The sequence below is a fragment of the Salvelinus sp. IW2-2015 genome, linkage group LG19, assembly GCF_002910315.2.
Source record: "Salvelinus sp. IW2-2015 linkage group LG19, ASM291031v2, whole genome shotgun sequence".
NCBI classification, from domain to species: domain Eukaryota; kingdom Metazoa; phylum Chordata; class Actinopteri; order Salmoniformes; family Salmonidae; genus Salvelinus; species Salvelinus sp. IW2-2015.
This window is the reverse complement of record NC_036859.1, coordinates 3,742,005-3,764,630: the sequence shown is the minus strand read 5'-3', so window position 1 is coordinate 3,764,630 and position 22,626 is coordinate 3,742,005. Positions and strand designations below refer to the sequence as shown.

At 42.5% G+C, this 22,626-nt stretch overlaps 1 protein-coding gene across 6 annotated transcripts; it reads left to right on the top strand.

The window, feature by feature from the left end:
- The first annotated feature begins 17,079 nt into the window (after window positions 1-17,079).
- LOC111979127 (cold-inducible RNA-binding protein B) lies at window positions 17,080-22,322 on the top strand. 6 transcript variants are annotated; one of them, XR_011481564.1, is made up of 8 exons: window positions 17,080-17,162; window positions 17,955-18,064; window positions 18,163-18,269; window positions 18,486-18,648; window positions 18,797-18,986; window positions 19,109-19,170; window positions 21,557-21,634; window positions 21,749-22,322. XR_011481564.1 is itself a non-coding variant. In XM_024009435.2 (7 exons), the coding sequence occupies exons 2-7, from the start codon at window positions 17,965-17,967 to the stop codon at window positions 19,534-19,536; spliced, it is 567 nt and encodes a 188-aa protein (XP_023865203.1). In that variant the 5' UTR covers window positions 17,080-17,162; window positions 17,955-17,964; the 3' UTR covers window positions 19,537-20,183. The 6 variants fall into 6 exon arrangements, 4 of the variants coding, with proteins under 4 accessions (XP_023865203.1, XP_023865202.1, XP_023865201.1 ...); XR_002879264.2 differs by lacking the exons at window positions 21,557-21,634; window positions 21,749-22,322 and adding an exon at window positions 19,523-19,641 and having other exon boundaries at window positions 19,105-19,170; XM_024009435.2 differs by lacking the exons at window positions 21,557-21,634; window positions 21,749-22,322 and adding an exon at window positions 19,523-20,183 and having other exon boundaries at window positions 18,486-18,579.
- The last annotated feature ends 304 nt before the right edge of the window (window positions 22,323-22,626 follow it).

Sequence of the window (22,626 nt, the reverse complement as noted above, 5' to 3'; positions counted from 1 at the left end):
GAAACGATCCCCACAGCATAAGCTGCCACACCATGCTTCACCGTAGGATGGTGCCAGGTTTCCTCCTGAAGTGATGCTTGGCATTCAGGCCAAAGCATTCAATCTTGTTTCTTCATGGTCTGAGTCCTTAGGTGCCTTTTGGCAAACTTAAAGTGGACTGTCAAATACCTTTTATTGAGGAATGGCTTCCCTCTGGCCACTCTACAATAAAGGCCTGATTGGTGGAGGGCTGCAGAGATGGTTGTCCTTCTGGAAGGTTCTGCCATCTCCACAGAGGAACTCTGGAGCTCTGTCAGAATGCCCATCGGGTTCTTGGTACCTCCCCCGATTGCTCAGTTTGGCTTGGCGACCAGCTCTAGGAAGAGTCTTGGTGGTTCCAAACTTCTTCCATTTAAGACCTTTGTTCTTGGGGACCTTCAATGCTGTAGAAAATGTTTTGGTACCCTGCCAAAGACCTGTGCCTCGACACAACCATGTCTCAGAGTTCTACGGACAAGTCCTTCGACCTCATGGCTTAGTTTTGCTTCTGACATGCACTGTCAACTGTTGACCTTATATAGACAGTGTGTGGCCTTTCCAAATCGTTTTGAATCAATTGAATGTACCACAGTTGGATTCCAATCAATGTTGAGAAACATCTCAGGGATGATCAATGGAAACAGGATGCACCTGAGCTCAATTTTGAGTCTCAAAGCAAAGGGTCTGAATACTTATGTAAATAAGGTATTTACGTTTTGCTTAAATTTCAACAAAATCTGTTTTCACTTTGTCATTATGGGGTTGTGTTGTAGATTGTTTTTGTTTTTATTTAAACCATTTTGGAATAAGGTTGTGAAGTAACGACGTGTGGAAAAGGTCAAGGGTCTGAACATTTTCAGAATGCCCTGTATCTGCAAAAGGTCACCTCTGCACCGTCAGACTGGTCTTCCCTGGCTGTCTGACCCTGATGAGACCCCTGTCACCATCTGATCCTGCTCAGATGTATTATGACAAAGAATTACCTTGGTGTACATTTATACATTATATTACCAAGAATTTAAATGGTTTAAAATTCAAAATGACCTTCATTCCCAGATCCCAGACTGTACCCATCAATTCAAGACGGAACTTTGTATTCATTCACTGATTGTTATAATACACTGCAAAATTCACCTGAGCTCCGTAGACTGGTCTTCCCTGGCTGTCTGACCCTGCAGAGACTCCTGTCACCACCTGATCCATCTGACATGATGAGCATATGTTTGTGTACTGACTGTGCACCATGACAGTGAAGCATGCAGAGCTGTATTATACCATGTCACTGTGAAAGAGGGGAATTAGCCAGGGAAACGGACAGATCAATAAGGTTACGTTGCTTACTTGACTCATAAAACTAAATAGTTTGGCACTGGTTTCATCGTTTGATTCAGGTCTAGTGTGATTGAGACAAAATAATAGTAAGCTAATGAGCTAGCTAGCTAACATTAGCAAGCTCTAGCTAATGGTACATCATCAAATTTACTTCTGTTGAAAGTTACAAAACAAGCCTAAACATTTCCATACACACAACAGCTTTTAGATACTGCTACCTGACAGAAAGCAAAAGGCTAGCTAGAGCTTAACTGGCTGTGGTAGCTACTAGCTAGCTAACTAGCTGCTAGTAGTTCATTCACTTCAGTCGAGAGGGGATAAAACATTAGCGAACTTCACATGACAGTTACACTACAAGTGTCACGTTCTGACCATAGTTCTTGTGTGTTTTGCTTGTTTTAGTGTTGGTCAGGACGTGAGCTGGTTGGGCATTCTATGTTGTGTGTCTAGTTTGTCTGTTTCTATGTTTGGCCTAATATGGTTCTCAATCAGAGGCAGGTGTTTTGTGTTGTCTCTGATTGGGAATCATATATAGTGGCTTGTTTGTGTTGGGTTTGTGGGTGGTTGTTTCCTGTCTTTGTGTTTTCTCTGCACCAGATAGGGCTGTATCGGTTTGCCACATTTTGTTATTTTGTATCGTTGTAAGGTGTCACTGTTTCGTTTATTAAACATGTTGAGCACTGGCTACGCTGCGTGTTGGTCCGATCCCTGTTACACCCTCCTTCTCGTGAAGAGGAGGAAGGCTGCCGTTACAACAAGCTCAGCACCATTTTTTCTGTCACACAGCAGTTACCTTGCCAGCTAGATCTCAACTAAAGAGTAACCAGTTTCTGCTCTGCTTGCTTTACAACTTGTGGAAGAGTGCAACACATACACACTGAACTATGCGCAACACAGACAGCAGCTGCCTATGTTCATCTCTCCCGTGCTGGTCCTATACGCCAGCCTTTCAGAAGCTTTGCCTTCACATAGCCTGTCCTCACGCTCTGTGGTGTCTGTGTGGTCCTAAATCCGGCCTGCTGAAAACGGGAAAACAGCTACCCGACCGCTCTGAGGCATCTGCATGGTCATAAAGTACACCTGGGCTGCGGTTTGTATCACAGTGCAATGATTAAACTGGGGGAGGGGACAAAAATGCAATTTCAGAATGTGGGGGGGGTCATGTACCCCGTCCCCCTCTGCCCCCCCGTCCCCAGTGAAAGTTGCACCCCTGTGGTCTCCGGGCGCGAGTGGTCTAGGGCACTGCATCGCAGTGCTAACTGCGCCACCAGAGTCTCTGGGTTCGCGCCCAGGCTGGGCTGGGTTCGCGCCCAGGCTCTGTCGCAGCCGGCCGCAACCCGGAGAATCGTGGGGCGACGCCACATTGGCATAGCGTCGTCCGGGTTAGGGAGGGTTGGCCGGTAGGGATATCTTGTCTCAGTATGTAAAAAAAAAAAAAAAAAAATAAAAAATATGCACTCTACTGTAGTCGCTCTGGATAAGAGCGTCTGCTCTTGGCCGTAGGAGTATCCTTGTCTCAGTATGTAAAAATGTAATAAAATATGCACTCTACTGTAAGTCGCTCTGGATAAGAGCGTCTGCTAATGACTAAAATGTAAATGTAAAATGTCTGTGCGAACAGGGAAATGTAAAACCATTCCAAATAATCAGTCGACACCTTGAGTGTGTGTCTGGAGACTACAGAATTGGCTAGTATGTGAATCATGTGTTACCGAGACTGAATATGTTCTGTATTTTGACAGTCACACTCAATCTAAATATGAACATGAGTAACCACTTTCCCTCACAGTTTTATGCGAGAAATCACTACGTTATAAAAGAAAAAAAGCAGCTCGTGATGAAACAGGAGTTTCGGTACAATTTTATAAATGCAGACACATCATTTGTTCATTCTACATGGTGTGATGTCTTTTTGCCTATAAATTAATTATGCGAGAAATGGTGTTGGAAACACCTTTATGCTCAAATACTGATATAATAACCAATCATATCGAAGTAAACTTGGAGTCACGCAATATGGTGTGTGGTCCTCCCACTAGGACTCGGGAAGCCATGCAGTTTATTTGTCTACAGTGAATAAAATATGATGAACTTCACACGGGTGGTGAAGTGCGCAGTGATCTTGATGCTCCTTTCCAATAAATATCTGCGGTCTTTTATTCTGGTGACATGATCGATGCTTGACTGCTATTTGACAAATAAAAATATTCTTGCTCTAATCCATCTATCTCATCATGTAGACTAGCCTACTAGCACAGCCTAAACCGGACTGTATCTGCCAGCTCTTGACTAGAGCCAGCGGCGATTTTAGCATGTATATCTTGGTGGGGTAAACAAAGAAAAATGTTTAGATGCATGCCAGCAAAGCCACAACACAACACAAGACTAAACAACACATGAATTGCACTATAACGGTGACAAACTGTGCCCACAAACTGCTAGGGCCTACATAAAGCTGTCTCAACAGCAGAGCTTTCTTTTCAAACACCATGGAGTGAATCCGTACCACTGCTACACCTGGCTATCAGCGGAGCCTTGTCAAATCAAATCAAATTTTATTTGTCACATACACATGGTTAGCAGATGTTAATGCGAGTGTAGCGAAATGCTTGTGCTTCTAGTTCCGACAATGCAGTAATAACCAACAAGTAATCTAACCTAACAATTCACAACTATTACTTATACACAAGGTAAAGGATAAAGAATATGTACATAAAAATATATGAATGAGTGATGGTACGGAACGGCATAGCAGATGGCAGTAGATGGTATAGTGTACAGTCTATACATATGAGATGAGTAATGTAGGGTATGTAAACATAAAGTGGCATAGTTTAAAGTGGCTAGTGATACATGTGTTACATAAAGATGGCAAGATGCAGTGGATTAATACAGTACAGTATATACATATGAGATGAGTAATGTAGGGTATGTAAACATTATATTAAGTGGCATTGTTTAAAGTGGCTAGTGATACATTTTTACATAAATTTCCATAATTCCCATTATTAAAGTGGCTGGAGTTGAGTCAGTATGTTGGCAACGGCCACTAAATGTTAGTGGTGCTGTTTAACAGTCGATGGCTTGAGATAGAAGCTGTTTTTCAGTCTCTCGGTCCCTCGCTTTGATGCACCTGTACTGACATCGCCCTCTGGATGATAGCGGGGTGAACAGGCAGTGGCTCGGGTGGTTGTTGTCCTTGATGATCTTTATGCCTTCCTGTACATCGGGTGGTGTAGGTGTCCTGGAGGGCTGGTAATTTGCCCCCGGTGATGCGTTGTGCAGACCTCACTACCTCTGGAGAGCCTTACGTTTGGGCGGAGCAGTTTGCCGTACCAGGCGGTGATACAGCCCGACAGGATGCTCTCGATTGTGCATCTGTAGAAGTTTGTGGTGCTTTTGGTGACAAGCGAATTTCTTCAGCCTCTGAGGTTGAAGAGGCTCTGTTGCGCCTTCTTCACAACGCTGTCTGTGTGTGGACCAATTCAGTTTGTCCGTGATGTGTACACCGAGGAACTTAAAACTTTCCCCCTTCTCCACTACTGTCCCGTCGATGTGATAGGGGGTGCTCCCTCTGCTGTTTCCTGAAGTCCACAATCATCTCTTTGTTTTGTGACGTTAGTGTGAATTATTTTCCTGACACCACACTCCGAGGGCCCTCACCTCCTCCCTGTAGGCCATCTCGTCGTTGTTGGTAATCAAGCCTACCACTGTAGTGTCGTCCGCAAACTTGATGATTGAGTTGGAGGCGTGCATGCCACGCGTCGTGGGGGAACAGGGAGTACAGGAAGAGGCTCAGAACGCACCCTTGTGGGACCCCAGTGTTGAGGATCAGCGGGTGGAGATGTTGTTACCTACCCTCACCACCTGGGGGCGGCCCGTCAGGAAGTCCAGGACCCAGTTGCACAGGCGGGGTCGAGACCCAGGTCTCGAGCTTGATGACGAGTTTGGAGGTACTATGGTGTTAAATGCTGAGCTGTAGTCGATGAACAGCATTCTCACATAGGTATTCCTCTTGTCCAGATGGTTAGGGCAGTGGCAGTATGGTTGCGATTGCGTTCTTGGACCTATTGGGTCGGTAAGCAAAATTGGAGTGGGTCTAGGTGTCTAGTTAGGGTGGAGGTGATATGGTCCTTGACTAGTCTCTCAAAGCACTTCATGATGACAGAAGTGATGCGTACGGTAGTCGTTTAGCTCAGTTACCTTAGCTTTCTTGGGAACAGGAACAATGGTGGCCCTCTTGAAGCATGTGGGAACAGTAGACTGGGATAAGGATTGATTGAATATGTCCTTAAACACACCAGCCAGCTGGTCTGCGCATGCTCTGAGGACGCGGCTGGGAATGCCGTCTGGGCCTGCAGCCTTGCGAGGGTTAACACGTTTAAATGTTTTACTCACCTCGGCTGCAGTGAAGGAGAGCCCGCAGGTTTTGGTAGCGGGCCGTGTCAGTGTCTGGCAGTGAAACAGTTCATTCAGCCTCATTTACTGCCTTTTAAAAACATAGCTGATATGGCTGACTTGCTTAAACAAACGTGGTTTCTACTGACAACTGAGATGTACAAACTATGGCATAAGGGGACGACAAGCGGATAAGAGGCTATCTGTAATTTTGATTAACACAGTAATGAGTGAGCTAGGACAGACGTAGTCAATATAATTCTTTGTTCAGCACTTTTGAAATGTGCAGCGACAGAATTCAGAACATGGGCCATTCTTACAGTATTCTCCCTGTACAAATCAAATCAAATCCAATTGTATTGGTTACATACACGTGTTTAGCAGATGCTTTTGCAGGTGTAGCGAAATGTGTTTCTAGCTCCGACAGTGCAGTAATATCTAACATGTAATATCTAACAATTTTCCAACATATACCCAATACACACAAATCTAAGTAGGAATTAATTAAGACTATACATATGGACGAGCGATGTCAGAGCGGAACGGACTAAGATACAGTAGAATAGTATAGAATACAGTATATACAGATGAGATGAGTAATGCAAGATATGTAAACATTATTAAAGTGACTAGAGCCCCATTTATTAAAGTGGCCAGTGATTTCAAGTCTATGTATGTATAAAGCAGCCTCTATGTGCTAGTGATGGCTATTTAACAGTCGGATGGCCTTGAGATAGAAGCTGTTTTTCAGTTTCTCGGTCCCAGCTTTGATGCACCTGTACTGACCTCGCCTTCTGGATTATAGCGGGGTGAATGGGCAGTGGCTCGGGTGGTTGTTGTCCTTGATGATCTATTTGGCCTTCCTGTGACATCGGGTGCTGTAGGTGTCCTGGAGGGCAGGTAGCTTTCCCCCGGTGATGCATTGGGCAGACCGCACCCCCCTCTGGAAAGCCCTGCATTTGCAGGTGGTGCAGTTGCCATTTATATTCTTGGATAATATAATGTATAAATGTACACCAAGGAAATTCTTTGTCATAATACATCTGAGCAGGATCAGATGGTGACAGGGGTCTCATCAGGGTCAGACAGCCAGGGAAGACCAGTCTGACGGTGCAGAGGTGAMCTTTTGCAGATACAGGGCATTCTGAAAATGTTCAGACCCCTTGACCTTTTCCACACGTCRTTACTTCACARCCWTATTCCAAAATGGWTTAAATAAAACAAAAACAATCTACACACAACACCCCATAATGACAAAGTGAAAACAGATTTTGTTGAAATTTAAGCAAAACGTAAATACCTTATTTACATAAGTATTCAGACCCTTTGCTTTGAGACTCAAAATTGAGCTCAGGTGCATCCTGTTTCCATTGATCATCCCTGAGATGTTTCTTCAACTTGATTGGAATCCAACTGTGGTACATTCAATTGATTCGAAATGATTTGGAAAGGCACACACCTGTCTATATAAGGTCCAACAGTTGACAGTGCATGTCAGAGCAAAAACTAAGCCATGAGGTCTAAACAACTTCATCAGATGACAGTCTTATAACATGTTATACAATCCATTTATGGTTTGTTCAAAAAATTTGCATATTTCAGGTATAAATCATAGTTTTACATTGCAGCTACAATCACAAATAGCACCGAAGCAGCAAGAATAATTACAGAGAGCAACGTGAAATACCTAAATACTCATCATAAAACATTTATGAAACATACATGGTGTACAGCAAATGAAAGATAAACATCTTGTGAATCCAGCCAATATTTCAGATTTTTTAAGTGTTTTACAGCGAAAACACAATATAGCATTATATTAGCTTACCACAATACCAAAACACACAACCGCATTTATCAGCAGCAAAAAATAGCGATCGCAAAAAAACAGCAAAAGATATAAAATTATTCACTAACCTTGACAAACTTCATCAGATGACAGTCCTATAACATCATGTTACACAATACATATATGTTTTGTTCGAAAATGTGCATATTTTGAGGTACAAATCTTGGTGTTACATTGTGAATACGTAGCCAACATGCACAAAATTATCCGAAGAAAGTTTGGACAGTCACCTAATCTAATCAAAGAACTCATCATAAACTTTACTAAAAAATACATGTTGTACAGCAAATGAAAGATACACTAGTTCTTAATGCAATCGCCGTGTTAGATTTTTAAAAATAACTTTAGTACGACATACAGCTTACGTTATAGCGAGACAGTGCCTGCAATGAGGGCGGAAAATAGAACTAAACATTTTCCACAGAAATACGAAATAACATCATAAATGGTTCCTACTTTTGCTGAGCTTCCATCAGAATCTTGTACAAGGAGTCCTTTGTCCAGAATAAATCGTTGTTTGGTTTTAGAATGTCCTTTTCTCCTGTCGAATTAGCAACCAAAGCTAGCCAAGTGGCGCGAAGCTGTCCATCTTCACCAAACGCAGAGAACGGAAAACGCCAAAACTCCCGATAAACGTTCAATAATCTGATAAAACTATATTGAAAAAACATACTTTACAATGATATTATCACATGTATCAAATAAAATCAAAGCCGGAGATATTAGCCGTCTATAACGAAAGCTTTTCAGAAGGCAATCCAGGGTTCCTTCCCGCGCCTTGCCAGACAAAGGAAATTGTGGTCACGTCATTCCAAGAGCTCTTGTTCGACTTCAGATCAAGCTAGACACCCCATTTCACCTCCCACTGCCTGTTGACATCTAGTGGAAGGCGTATGAAGTGCATGTATATCCATAGATTTCAAGCAAATGAATAGGAAGGCCCTGGAACAGAGCATCGATTTCAGATTTTTCACTTCCTGTCGGGAAGTTTGCTGCAAAATGAGTTCTGTTTTACTCACAGATATAATTCAAACGGTTTTGGAAACTTGAGAGTGTTTTCTATCCAATAGTAATAATAATATGCATATTGTACGAGCTAGAATAGAGTAGGAGGCAGTTTAATTTGGGCACGATTTTTTTCCCAAAGTCGAAATAGCTGCCCTATTAAGAAGAAGTTAATAGCGTTCTTTTTCATAACAAACCAATGCATTTTTAAATACATTGTGGTTAAGGTAGAGTATGATTGCATTTAATAATTTAATTAGAATTGTTTTACCACCTATCATAGTAAAACTATCGCAAACTTTTTGACTTAAAAAAATACTAAACTGAAAAGAGCCAGATTGCCCATCACTACTCCACACTGCCCTTTACCACCTGGACAAAAGGAACACCTATGTGAGAATGCTATTCATTGACTACAGTTCAGCGTTCAACACCATAGTGCCCTCAAAACTCATGAATAAGCTAAGGACCCTGGGCTAAACACCGCCCTCTGCAACTGGATCCTGGACTTCTTGACGGGCCACCCCCAGGTGGTAAGGGTAGGTAACAACACATCCGCCACACTGATCCTCAACACAGGGGCCCCTTAGGGGGGTGTGCTCAGTCCCCTCCTGTACTCCCTGTTCACTCATGACTGTATGGCCAGGCACGACCCCAACACCATCATTAAGTTTGCCGATGACACCACAATGGTAGGCCTGATCACCAACAACGACGAGACAGCCAATAGGGAGGAGGTCAGACACCTGGCCGTGTGGTGTCAGGACAACAACCTCTCCATCAACGTGATCAAGACAAAGGAGATGATTGTGGACTACAGGAAAAAGAGGACCGAGCACGCCCCCATTCTCATCGACTGGGCTGCAGTGGAGCAGGTTGAGCGATTCAAGTTCCTTGGTGTCCACATCACCAACAAACTAACATGGTCCAAACACACCAAGACAGTCGTGAAGAGGGCACGAAAAAACGTATTCCCCCTCAGGAGAAAATATTTGGCATGGGTCCTCAGATCAGAGGTGATTTGATGATGTTGAAATGGTGCTGGAATAGTGAAGGCAGCTCCTGATTTCTTTGCGACTTGTGGTAACTCTCTGTGGTTCTAAATCAATAGTGGTTTAGTGGTTCGAAAATGTCGGAAAGACCTTGCTGTAGGTCATGTAACTGTCTTACACACAAAGTGTCAGTTCATGCTGCAAGTGCTCTGATAGGTTGGAGGACATCCTCCGGAAGTTGTTATAATTACTGTGGCAGGTAGCCTAGTGGTTAGAGCGTTGGACTAGTAACCGTAAAGGTTACAAGATCGAATCCCTGAGCTGAGAAGGTAAAAAGCTGTCGTTCTGCCCCTGAACAAGGCAGTTAACCCACTGTTCCTAGGCTGTCATTGAAATTTGTTCTTAACTGACTTGCCTAGTTAAATAAAGGTAAAAAATAAAATAAAACTGTGTAAGTCTATGGAAGGGGGTGAGAACCATGAGCCTCCTAGGTTTTGTATTGAAGTCAATGTACCCAGAGGAGGAAGAAACTAGCTGTCCTCCGGGTACACCATGGTGCTACCCTACAGAGTGCTGTTGAGGCTATTGTAGACCTTCATTGCAAAACAGTGTGTTTTAATCAATTATTTTGTGACGTGAATATATTGATTATAGTTTTATCTAAAAAGGATAACTTTTTAAATGTTTCACTATTTTTATGAAATTCACTGAAGAGGATGGTCCTCCCCTTGCTCCTCTTGAGGAGCCTCCACTGAGCTCAGCCACGACCTCTGGATAATGCTTTGTCCAGCATTTTTTATTTCCTTCATTACCGTTCTTTTAATTAGGCCTATCTGTTGTATTTATTTAGGCTACCCCACCACTAATGCGCAGAGACGTTGACATGAGTCGACCAAGAAATACTCTATTTAGATTGTGTGTGATTGACATAATGCATAACATATCCAGAGTCTCTGTAACCCACATGATTCACATATTATTTAGTCTACAGACATACACTCAAGGTGTCGACGGAATATTTGGAATGATTTCACATTTCCCTTGGTCACTGATGGTAGTAATCGGCATCAGCTAATCGCTGAAGGTCGTAGTACAGGGACTGAGAACACGAGAACACGTACATAGTGCACATAGTGATCTATTACACCGTATCTCTCAGGCTATATAAGCTGTGTTCTTTCTAATATAGGTTGGAAAACAAATATCCACTGAAGCTGATTTTGTTCCTTTGTGGCGATCAGAGATGTCAAGTACAGGTGGGACCTCCTCACTGAAGAGTAAGTAACTACAGTACTATCCACCTGATTTCCATGCTTGCTGCTCCCTGATTATACGACTTGCTCTTTTTACTCATACTGTATGTATTTTGAACAATATGTTTGAGATCTCTTCGTTATGTGACATCAAAGGTAACATGTATTTTTTATTGAGGCGTGCATGTTAAGTGCTTTGGACTGGAAGGGTTGTATGACATTTTGCAATATGAAGTTTCTATTACTCCCCTCTCTTTCCAGATGTTCCTACCAGAATGATAATTACCTGACTACCGTGGTTCCTGTGGAACGTTCCTCTGGCCTTCTGTACCCCAGCCACTTTCACCCTCGATGTTCACCTTTGGGGATCACACTCTGTCTCCCCAGAAAGATTGTGTAATTGGCTGGCTTTTTTAATAATAAAAACTTAATTTGATATACTATTTACTTTTCACTAACTTATTTTATTCTGTACTCTCTTGCCAGATTTTCATCCACTGTAGTACATCTGTGTGTTACCCTACTCCAGGGGTCTCCTGTGAACCGAAATGCAACAGGCAAAGTAGGTAGTGGTTCTCCCTTTATAAAGGCCCTGCTTGGGCACCATGACCCATATTTAAAATGTCTCAGAGTAGGAGTGCTGATCTCCAATCAGATCCTCCTTGTCCATAATCTTAATCATTATGATTTAACAGACAACTGATCCTAGATCAACACTTCTACGTTCAGATGCTTTGTTATTGTGAATATGACCCAGGTTCTGTTCTTATCTGTTTCCGTGGTGTTTTTCAGGGAGAGATGTTGCTGCTGCTCAAAGGAAGACTATACAGACTGCAGTGGTCTCCAGTGGAGAAGTGGTCCTGGTTGACAAAAAGCCTGTCTACCCTTCAGACCACTAATTCAACCAGCTACAGTTCGTAATGGCGTATGAAATAATGTACTCCGTACTTCCATACCCGTTACAGCGGAGGTAGTGAAAAGCACTGGCACTCATTTTTCAACAAACTTTTACTTGGTGATACTTTCTTTGTTCTTGATTCGTAAGAAACTTGTCTCTAATAAACCCCCGTGTCCAGTTTTTTTATTTGACCTTTATTTAACTAGGCAAGTCAGTTAGGAACAATGACGGCCTAGGAACAATGGGTTAACTGCCTTGTTCAGGGGCAGAACAACAGATTTTTATATTTCGTTGGCTTTCGAAGACCTTAGAAAGGCAGGGTAGGATAGATATAGATCTGTAGCAGTTTGGGTTAAGAGTGTGTCCCCCCCCCTTTGAAGAGGGGGATGACCGCAGCTGCTTTCCAATCTTTGGGAATCTCAGACGACACGAAAGAGAGGTTGAACAGGCTAGTAATAGGGGTTGCAACAATTTTAGTTCCATTTATTAAAGTGGCCAGTGATTTCAAGTCTATGTATGTAGAAAGCAGCCTCTATGTGCTAGTGATGCCTATTTAACAGTCTGATGGCCTTGAGATAGAAGCTGTTTTTCAGTCTCTTGGTCTCAGCTTTGATGCACCTGTACTGACCTCGCCTTCTGGATGGTAGCGGGGTTAACAGGCCGTGGCTCGGGTGGTTGATGTACTTGATGATCTTTATGGCCTTCCTATTGCATTGGGTGCTGTAGGTGTCCTGGAGGGCAGGCAGTGTGCCCCGCTGATGCATTGGGCAGACCGCACCACCCTCTAGAGAGCCCTGCAGTTGCGGGCGGTGCAGTTTCCGTACCAGGCGGTGATACAGCCCGACAGGATGCTCTCAATTGTTTCTGAGGGTCTAAGGGGACAAGCCAAATTTCTTTAGCCTCTTGAGGTTGAAGCGGCGCTGTTGTGCCTCCTTTACCACACTGTCTATGTGGGTGGACCATTGCAGATTGTCAGTGACGTGTACGCCAAGGTACTTGAAGATTTCCACCTTCTCCACTGCGGTCCCTTCGATGTGGATAGGGGGGGTGCTCCCTCTGTGTGTCCTGAAGTCCATGATCAGATCCTTCGTTTTGTTGAGGTTGAGGGAGAGGTTATTTTCCTGGCACCACTGTCCCAGGGCCCTCACCTCCTCCCTGTAGCCTGTCTCGTAATTGTTGGTAATCAGGCCTACTACAAAGTTATTCTTTGTTGTAAGTTGATCTATATCTCTTTCTTTTTTCTTTTTTTCTTTTCTTTAATGTTAATAAGGATACAATGTTATGCAGAGGTGTACTTATAACAATTTTATAGACAAATGATACTATTTACAGTCGCGGCGGAGAGTTGGGGGGCGCGAAATGTTTACTTCTTCCTAGGGGGGGCGTAACAGAAAATAATTGAGAAGCACTGGGTTAGAGTGACTTGAATGCCTAGAACTCATGCGTTGTGTCATGGCAGCTTCAGCACTAGCTGATGTCAGGTTTGATTACCTAGAGTCTCTAGAGCTTGTGCACCGTGACCTAGTCTCCAGCGTGATCTATGGGCTGCCCTCTACATCTGGATGCTGAAGGAAGATTTGGGTTTTACCTTGATCCTTTGGTTGTTGCAGGATGAGCTTGGGTTACCTCCCTGCGATGATGTCTGATGGCTGAATAGTCTGGCTGGATAGCGACAATAACCCACTGTTAGTCTACACCTGTTGTCTACGAAGCATGTGACAAATAAAATTTGATTTAGATTTTATATTTGATTCAATAAACAGTGGATATGTTTGTGATACATTTAATGTCTCTGGATAGATTTGAACAATCTAGACCAGTATTCATAATATACTGATCCAGAATAAAATGATATGAACAGCTGGGACCTGATCCTTGATCAGCACTTCTACTCTGAGACACTTTATGAATATGGCAGATTTCCATCAGGATTGCTTACATTATCATCACACCATTGACTCAAAATGATTGAGTTGGTATTTGTCTGTCCCTCAGCCACATTAAATAGAATATTTATATTGTATCTCATTGCTCTTCTGGTCTCAGTAAACCGTTTCCTCATCAAGTTGCTCATTCGGATGGGTGAGGATAACATTTGGCAATTATTTGAAATACAATGTTATTATGTTATAACAGAGAATTAAAAAACAAAAATGTATAAAAAATCATTTGGGATGCATGCCAGCAAGGCCACTACACAACACTAAACAATACATTAATTGCACTATAACGGTGACAAACGATGCCAACAAACTAGAAGTCATACAGGAAGTGGGAGGGAGGAGGAAGATAAAGAACGGTTGAGGACATCTAAGGACCTAGAAAATTCCAGCTTTTCATACTGTCTGCCAGCAGATGGCCCTGTTGCACTATTTGGGGTATTGAGAGGAACACTTTGATCATGTACTTTGTGAAAAGAGAAAGGAATGGAAAAGTTCCACATTCCACATGTAAAGGACTCGATAGATAATTCAAATGGATTTAAATACTGTATTTAAATACAGGACCTGCTTTGTAATTGATGATTTTGCTGCCATTTGAACACTGTCCCTCACGTTCCACCTATAGCCTGCCCTTAACCCCAACAACTTTACATTTACTGTATATTCTGTAGAGGTTTTGTTGTTCATGTAAATGCCGATATCTTGGCCACATGGACAGCATTGTCTCATTTCCAATCAAGAGTTGACTGTGAATGGGACAGCCATCCACCCCAGTGTGTCTCACATTGTATTCAGTGATGTGGGGGATGGTCCCGTCTTTGTTGTTCTAGATGGGAGGGGTAGATCTTTCACCAACAACCGACTGTCACCCCTGTCACCACTTATCCAAAGTACAGTCATGAACCTGAAGGGACCAACCTTCCCTGGTGGGGCGTTAGAACCTTTCACACTTCCAAACAAAACCAACTTATCTCTTCCAGTGGCGATTTTAGCATGTAAATCTTGGTGGGGCAAAACAAACAAAACTCATTTGGGATGCATGCCAGCAAGGCCACTACACAACACTAAACAATACATTAATTGCACTATAACGGTGACAAACGATGCCCACAAACTGTTAGGGACTACATAAAGCTGTCCCAACAGCAGAGTCCCAACAGCAGTCCCAACACCTTACCACTGCAACACCCGGCTATCAGCGGAGCCTTGTCTGGCAGCCTCATTTACTGCCTTTAAAAAACATAGCCATATCAGCTAACTTGCAAATGTGGTTTCATACTGACAATTGAGATGTACAAACTATAACATAAGGGGACGACAAGTGGATACGAGGCAATCCGTAATTTCAATTAAAAACAATTATGAGCGAGCTAGGACGGACATAGTCAATATCACTATTTGTTCAGCACTTTTGAAATGTACAGTGACAGAATTCTCCCTGTACACCAAGTCAGAACAATAGGATAAATAAAGGGGGCATATAAGCAGACAATGAAAGCTCTTACAATATTCAATAATTACATTTCTCTAAAACAGGTTATAGGCTACATGTGCACCACCAAGTCAGAACAGTAGGTGAAATTAAGAGGGGAGTGGGCTACAAAAAGCTTACTACACAACATACCCTTAGTATTACTTTCTAAGCTACAGTATACAAATCTCCCTGACATATTACATAATTTATGCAGCAACATACAAGACATTGTTGGCCTCACCTTGTTGTGCTGTGCTCACTTGAACAGGAAGGTGGCACGCAGGTCCTTCGTGGGCAAATTTTGTCATCAAACGTTATCATCAAAGTCTGTAATTCTCTGGATTTATGGTGCTATCAAGACAACTTCGAACTCTGAAAGAAACAAGGTTGAATCATGATGCCGTCAGTGATCTTCAAGTCGTAGCTCTAGAAAGAGGCCTGAGTTCCTGACTTACAATTCCAAGTTGGATGTCCGTTCAAAACTTATTTTCCCAGTCAGAACTCGTTTTTTCCCAAGTTCCCAGTTGTCTTAAACTCACTGAAGTCAGATTTCCCAGTTCCAGAGTTAACAGTTGTTTTGAGCGTGGCAGAAATCATGCTGGATTGTCAGCATGGCCAATGTTGAATGTTTATAATTTTAAGCTTGGAAAGATACCCTTAAACCCAGACTTGGGACCACACACCCACTCCACTGAATAGCAGGCTAGTGATGCCAAGCTTGCAGTTAGCCACTGATTCCTTCCAAACCACTCATTGTTGAATTTGCGTTTTCCAACTTGTTTTGTAATGTTTATGTCCAATGGTCGATGAGCATTGATACGTTTTATCTATAATTTCTCTTCATTATTTATCTTCATGTGACGAGGATTAAAAAGGATTTGCCAGGACATTGTCGACTTGATTCATGATGATGACTGCTAGCTAAGATTTTGAAAGTATGATGTTGACATGATCAGTCCAATCAAAGCTACTCTAGATATAACGTGATTTGACATTATTTTATCTGTGGCCAATGACATTGAGCCTTCTTGGATGGGCACTTCTAATGTAACTCTATGGCAGCACCCAAGGGGCTTGGATTTTCAAGCTCTACCCTTAGATTTGGCGGTGACGTAGTGTTCCCATGAGTGACAGAACACTGAGCCAATCACAGCGCAACTAGAGAACATTACCATCCCCTACGCTCCGTATTTTCCGCTGGCTGCCCCACCACCACAGAAAGCATTGAGCTAGGCTGAAACACCTGCATTTTGGAGCTGCCTTACTCAAGAAAGCAAAAAAGATAACATGTTTGTATGCAGCTTTATTAACTCAATGATTTTTTACAATTTTTTTTTTTACAATGTTTGCAAACTTATATGTGATACGTATTAATGCCAAAATAACATGCAAAACAGGCAAGCCCACCTGTCCTGAATGACGGGTCGTAACTGATCGATCTCTTCATCTTTCCAATGTAATTTTCCCTCTCAAAAAGGCAGAATAAAGAAGGTGATATAGAGGATCTCAGAGTAGGCAAGACCGAGATTTAAATGTCTGAATTTTGTATATTGTCTTCTGTAGGCTAAATCCCCATCACACACATGGAGACAACTAAAAAAGCGTATGTGCTATATGCAGAAAAAGTGCCATGCTTGCAGAAAAAGTGGACTGTGGGATAGATACATGGACACACTTATCATTATTTGTCTCTTTTCCACTTCCAGTACAAATGTTTTGAAAAGTTCCCTAAATAAAACTAGTGTCTGCTTAACTGATAAATAGCAAACTCCATATATTATTGAATAGCTGTTATAATTTAATCAATTCGTTTGAAATTGTCAATGAAAGGTTACCGCGAAAAAGATGTGCCCATATTCAAATAAGACAAGATCACGCCCCCCCCGCAAAGTCATTTAAATACTTCGCTAACAGTCGTCACAGACAGAGTGTGCGCTTCCATTTCTTTTGCGACGACGTGCCTCTCTAAACACCAGCTCTTCTCGTTCTGTCCGTAAAAGGTACGTTTTTATATATTTTGTGGCTGGTGTATTTAGCTGATTGCCTGATTTAGCGTTATTTTGGTCGTCTTTAGGTATTCTAAATAATTATAGTGTAATTTACAGAAATTTAGTTATTGTTGAATAAACGTGGTTCGAAAGCCGCTTTAGCTAGCGAAGGTACTCCCGAACGTTAATTTTCCACATGCATTTTGCCAGTTCACTTAAACTGATCTTAGTTTTTCTGCGAGAACTAGTTGGTTAACATACATTAAATACACGGATGTTTAACCCTCCTTTTTTAAATTTCATTTTTTTGCTAATTTCAGTCTTCGTTTCACCTAACGGTAACTATCAACTTCATTGTAAAGATGGCTGCGTCTTCGCCTTTAGCTTAGCACCAGGTGGCGAAGCAGGCCAACAACGTGGTGTAAAATGGCGCTCCCCTCTTGGCCTGTTTTTTTTCTTCTTCTCCGGTCTGTAAGACTCATTTAGCCAGACGGCTGATCACCGCGTACGGTTTACGCGTAATTTGTTTTCCATCATAGCAGGTTAAATAACGTTCGAAATTGTTGTATTTACCTGAATTCCGATAATTATTTACAGGTTGGCCTAGCGCTAGCTGGCTAACGTAGCTAATTATGTTGTGCGCAATGTGCGTCAGACAATTGTTAACTACCCTAGATGTGACCTAGCTAGATTTACAACTCATGTAGGTATCGGGAGTACGTTATGTAACTTTGATATTAATGGAAATGGCCAGGTAACGATACTTAATGGGATTTTATTTGACCCGGGCTTTTTCCCTTGCAGACAAAGAAACATGTCCGACGAAGGAAAACTTTTCGTCGGTGGCCTGAGCTTCGACACAACAGAAGAATCTCTGGCTGAAGCTTTCGCTAAGTATGGTAACATTGCAAAAGGTGCGTCCAAAGTAATTTTATTTGAGCGATGGTTAGCTACTAAATATATTATCAGAAATGTTGAACTTCCGGTTAATTAATGTTTTGGTCTCGCTCAGTTGATGTCATCAGGGACAAAGAAACAGGAAGGTCTCGTGGATTCGGCTTCGTAAAGTACGATAATGCCGAGGATGCGAAGGACGCTTTGGATGGCATGAACGGCAAGGTAGATATGTTGATCACAATTTACCGACGCATTTATTTACCTCGTTTTTGCATGTATAATTATTATAACACAAGTGTTTGAATATCTCCCCTACCACTATAAATGTCTTACAGCTACAAACAATATGATGGCCCACCAGACACATTTCAATGCATTAAACCCATACATAAAACAAATGTTTATGAACTGCGATGGCTAACCTCTTTTCTCTTGCAGTCCGTTGACGGCAGAACAATTCGTGTGGATGAGGCGGGCAAGGGTGGTGGTCGTTCAGGAGGCGGCGGTGGTGGATTCAGAGGGTCCAGAGGAGGTGGTGGATATGGCGGTGGAGGTGGATATGGAGGGGGGAGAGGAAGAGGTGGGCGAGTTTACTCGCGAGGTATGGGCAGGCAATCTGCAAGATGGTGTGCTCCCCATCATCCATTAGCGTTTTGTCTTGCCCTCCCTCTTAGCCGTAGTTACATTTCAGTGTGAGCTTTCTTTAGCCGTGAGTTTGTTTTTGAAGTCCTGTGGTGTTTTGTTCCCAGGTGGTGGAGGATATGGTGGTGGTGGTGGTGACAGGGGATATGGTGAGAGGAGCTATGGCGGCGGCGGAGGAGATCGGAGTTATGGTGGCGGCGGAGACCGGAGCTATGGAAGTGGCGGTGGATACAGGAGCGGTGGTGGTGGTGGCGGAGGAGGATACTCTTCTGGTGGCGGAGGATACAGGGACAATAGGTGAGGCGACATGTCCGACTGCCAATTAAGAGATACACAAATTGTTTGTAGAAATTCCTGTCTTGCATCCTTTACAGCGGACAGCGACCTTACCTATATATTTTTTTCTCCTCCAATGTTAGGGGCCAGGGAGGCTACGGGGATCGCTCTGGGGGATCCTACAGAGACAGCTACGACAGTTATGGTATGTATGAGTTGTGTGTACTAGCGTAATGATGTGCTTGCATCAATAGGCCTAGGACACTTCCTCAAGGTTCTGGAATCAAATCCATTCCCCTGACTAGTATAGAATGCCTTCAAGTTCAGTGCGCCGTTCCTTCCCTCCCTTAAGTGTACTCTGAACTCATTCAATTTGCTGGGATCATATTTGCTTCATCTTACTCCCAGCACTGTTTATTACAGAAAGACCTCCAACACTAGTTGGTTAAGCTATTTGCGACTGTTTAGTGGGTAACCATGTTGGATGTTGTCAAACTCAAATGTTCGTGAACTTGTTTCCTAAACTCAGTGTCTGTGTGCCCACTTCTTGTCCTCAGCTGCTCACGAGTAAAAATCTGCCCCCCGATTCAAGATCATCCCTTGGCTGGCTGTATTTAAAAAGATGCGCTCCTCTCAAGAAATTTGTCCACGTGTTGACCTGATGATTTTTTGTAGTCCTATTCTGTGTTTAAGTAGCTCGAGCGTCTTTAAATTTAGCCATGAGTTTCGGCCATTCATTTACAAACCATGTTTAATAGAAGTTGGAGGTGTTCTCTAAAGGATGCATCTCTATTTGCTCTTATGGCATTTCAATTGATAAAGCATAATGTCGTACTTGTTGGTGCTGCAAATTTAGTGAACTCAAATATTGCATCACATGGCTGTTTTTGAATAACAGCATCAGTTACTTTCTACGCCCTGTTCCTATCCAGCACTGTCTGACATCACCATTTGAATCCTATATATTAATATTGGGATATCAATGGGGCTTGTTAACTTCCTGTTTTTGTTTTAAACGACAATGTCCGACCTACCTCCTGCCAAGTTTTAAAACAGTAAAAAAAAATCCACTTAGGTGCTTTAGAAAACTGGCCGGGAAGTGCTTTTTGGATTTTATGAATGCATTCCTTGTGTTGCTAGGCAGCAATGCCTTCACCCATACCATTGAGGTTCTTGATATAGCCGACGGTCCTGTGTTAAGTTTCCAAAAATAGTGAATTCCTTTAAGGCTGGTGACACTGCACGCCTGAAGTGGCCGGCTGTTCATGAAGTTGCAAATTGCAGCGGGCTCCAATCTGCCCGCAGTGTTTTGCTCTGCTCAAAAGCCTGCATTTTAAATGTGCTTGTTATAATGGACTTAACTTAAAGAGAACAAAAAAAACATACCAATTCATACTGTTACTACTCTTCCCCAATATTCCACCTGGGAACGATTTTGTACTTTCTGTTCTTTGTATCATCAACATTGAAGATTATTTTTTGTCAATTTTGGCTTCATGGAGCCCATTAAAACGATTTGTTGAAAATACTTGTGCCTTGAACGTACTTATGGGGAGGTTAGCAGTTTGTCAGTATTTGCCAGTTGGTGTATCTTCATAGCATTTAAATGTTTCCCTTCTGGTGTTTAACAACTTCTCTGGTACTACAGAAACTTAACTTCCAACATATACATCCCGAAACTGGGAATAAATTTAATTCACAGGGAATAACTGCTATTCACAGGAAGTGCCATGGTTACAGTATTATAGAAGTAACTTCTGTTGGCATATTTTCCCTCTGAGGCTGAAGTGTGGGGTTTGCCTTTTAGTGGCTAATGGTTAGTGGGGTACTGGTAGTCAAAGCTTTGACTATGGTTGCCCTTAACAGTTTAGTTTGAGTACTTGATGCCACTGGGCACTTTAGTAGTGGTTTGGTAAATAAATGGGTAGTTAATTCGCCTAGAGGAATATTGTATGTTCTTGACATGACTAGTGTGGCCTACTCATGGGGGTGGGGGGGAGGGTCCTGTTAATGCTTCATTGCTCAGCTACAGAAAATGTCTACAAGTCCTTGGCGAATGACCTGTTGCTCCTACCAACCAGTGCTCGTCAGAAGTGAAAGCTGCTCTCTTGCCTAGTTCATTTGTGGACAATCAATAGGCCAGTTCACGTGAGGTAAACTCCTTTTGCTCACATCCTTCAGTTATTTTATTTCCAGCAATGTTTTAGCCGTTGTCCCCCTGCTGCAGAGACTGCCAGTCAAACGTCCCCTGGCCATTTTGCAACACACGATGCTTAAGTCCACAACTGCCCCCTCTTGAAATGTGCCTTAGCGAAATGACTTAACCTGGCCTCAGTACGATTACTCTTCCGTCATGTCTTCTATGTATTTCAGTCAAACTCAATTGTGATCACCTCAATTGCCCCTCTTGATGTACAACCCACTGATTTGTGTGTATTTTTTTTCTTGCTCTTATCTGTTTTGTTTTAATAGCGTGGTTCTAAGCATTGTGTATAAAGTCTGGGTAGTCGAACAAGTTATGCTGTTGCATGCCAAAGTCCTGTTGTCTTTGTGAGATTCTGTTCTAATGTCATGAATGTCTTCTCTTTTAGGGTGAGTTCAATTTTTGGAGACTGAACTCTCCAGTGGCAGATGGTGATAAACTGGAATCTCCTGCAGCAGTGTTCCAGGTTTGTCTATTTTCGTACAGTTTTTCGTATCTGTGAAGCTGCCACATCAAATGCTCTGAAAATGCATGATTTATGCAATATTAACTAATTAGTTCTTTCATTCCTTGGTCTCAGGTCCAGTGTCTGGAGGTGGTGTGAGTAGCAGTGGAGTCCACATCAACCCAGTACTCTGCATTGGCTGAGTTCTGTCTTCAATGCAGTCACTGGTTCCCAGGAGTTCTGGGGAAAAATATTTTCTCATCTTAAACATTTTGTATAGAGATCCTACAAGCTACATCTCTTTGGGGAAACAGCTTTAGGTGAAGTGATTTGTCTATGGGACACCATACTAACATGTTACAAAAAAAGCTACTTTCCTCGTGTTGGTGTTCATAGCTCTAGACGGATGTAGTCGATAGTTTCACCTGTTCCAGTAACTAGTTGTTTTAAAGTAACCTGTTTCTATGTACATTTAGCAGAAGTTCTTATCCAGAGCGACTTACAGGCGCAATTATGAAGTGCCTTACTCAAGGGCAATTTTTTTTACGTGTTTTGCTCAGGGATTTGAGGCAATGACCTTTTGGATACTGGCACTATGCTCTTAACTGTTACGCTAACAATATGATATATTGTGAACTAGTTTCTTCAATAAAATCAGACTAACCAACACCATGTTTTAAGGATATAAACTCAGCAAAAAAAGAAACGTGCTCTTGTCAACTGCGTTTATTTTAGGGGAACTTAACGTGTAAATATTTGTATGAACATAAGATTCAACAACTGAGACATAAACTGAACAAGTTCCACAGACATGTGACTAACAGAAATTGAATAATGTGTCCCTGAAGAAAGGGGGGCCAAATCTAAATTAAGTATCTGGTGTGGCCACCAGCTGCACTAATACTGTGGTGCATCTCCTTGTGGACCACTAGATTTGCCAGTTCATGCTGTGACATGTTACCCAGTCAAAGCACCTGCAAGTTTCTCGGGGGAATGGCCCTCACACTCCGATC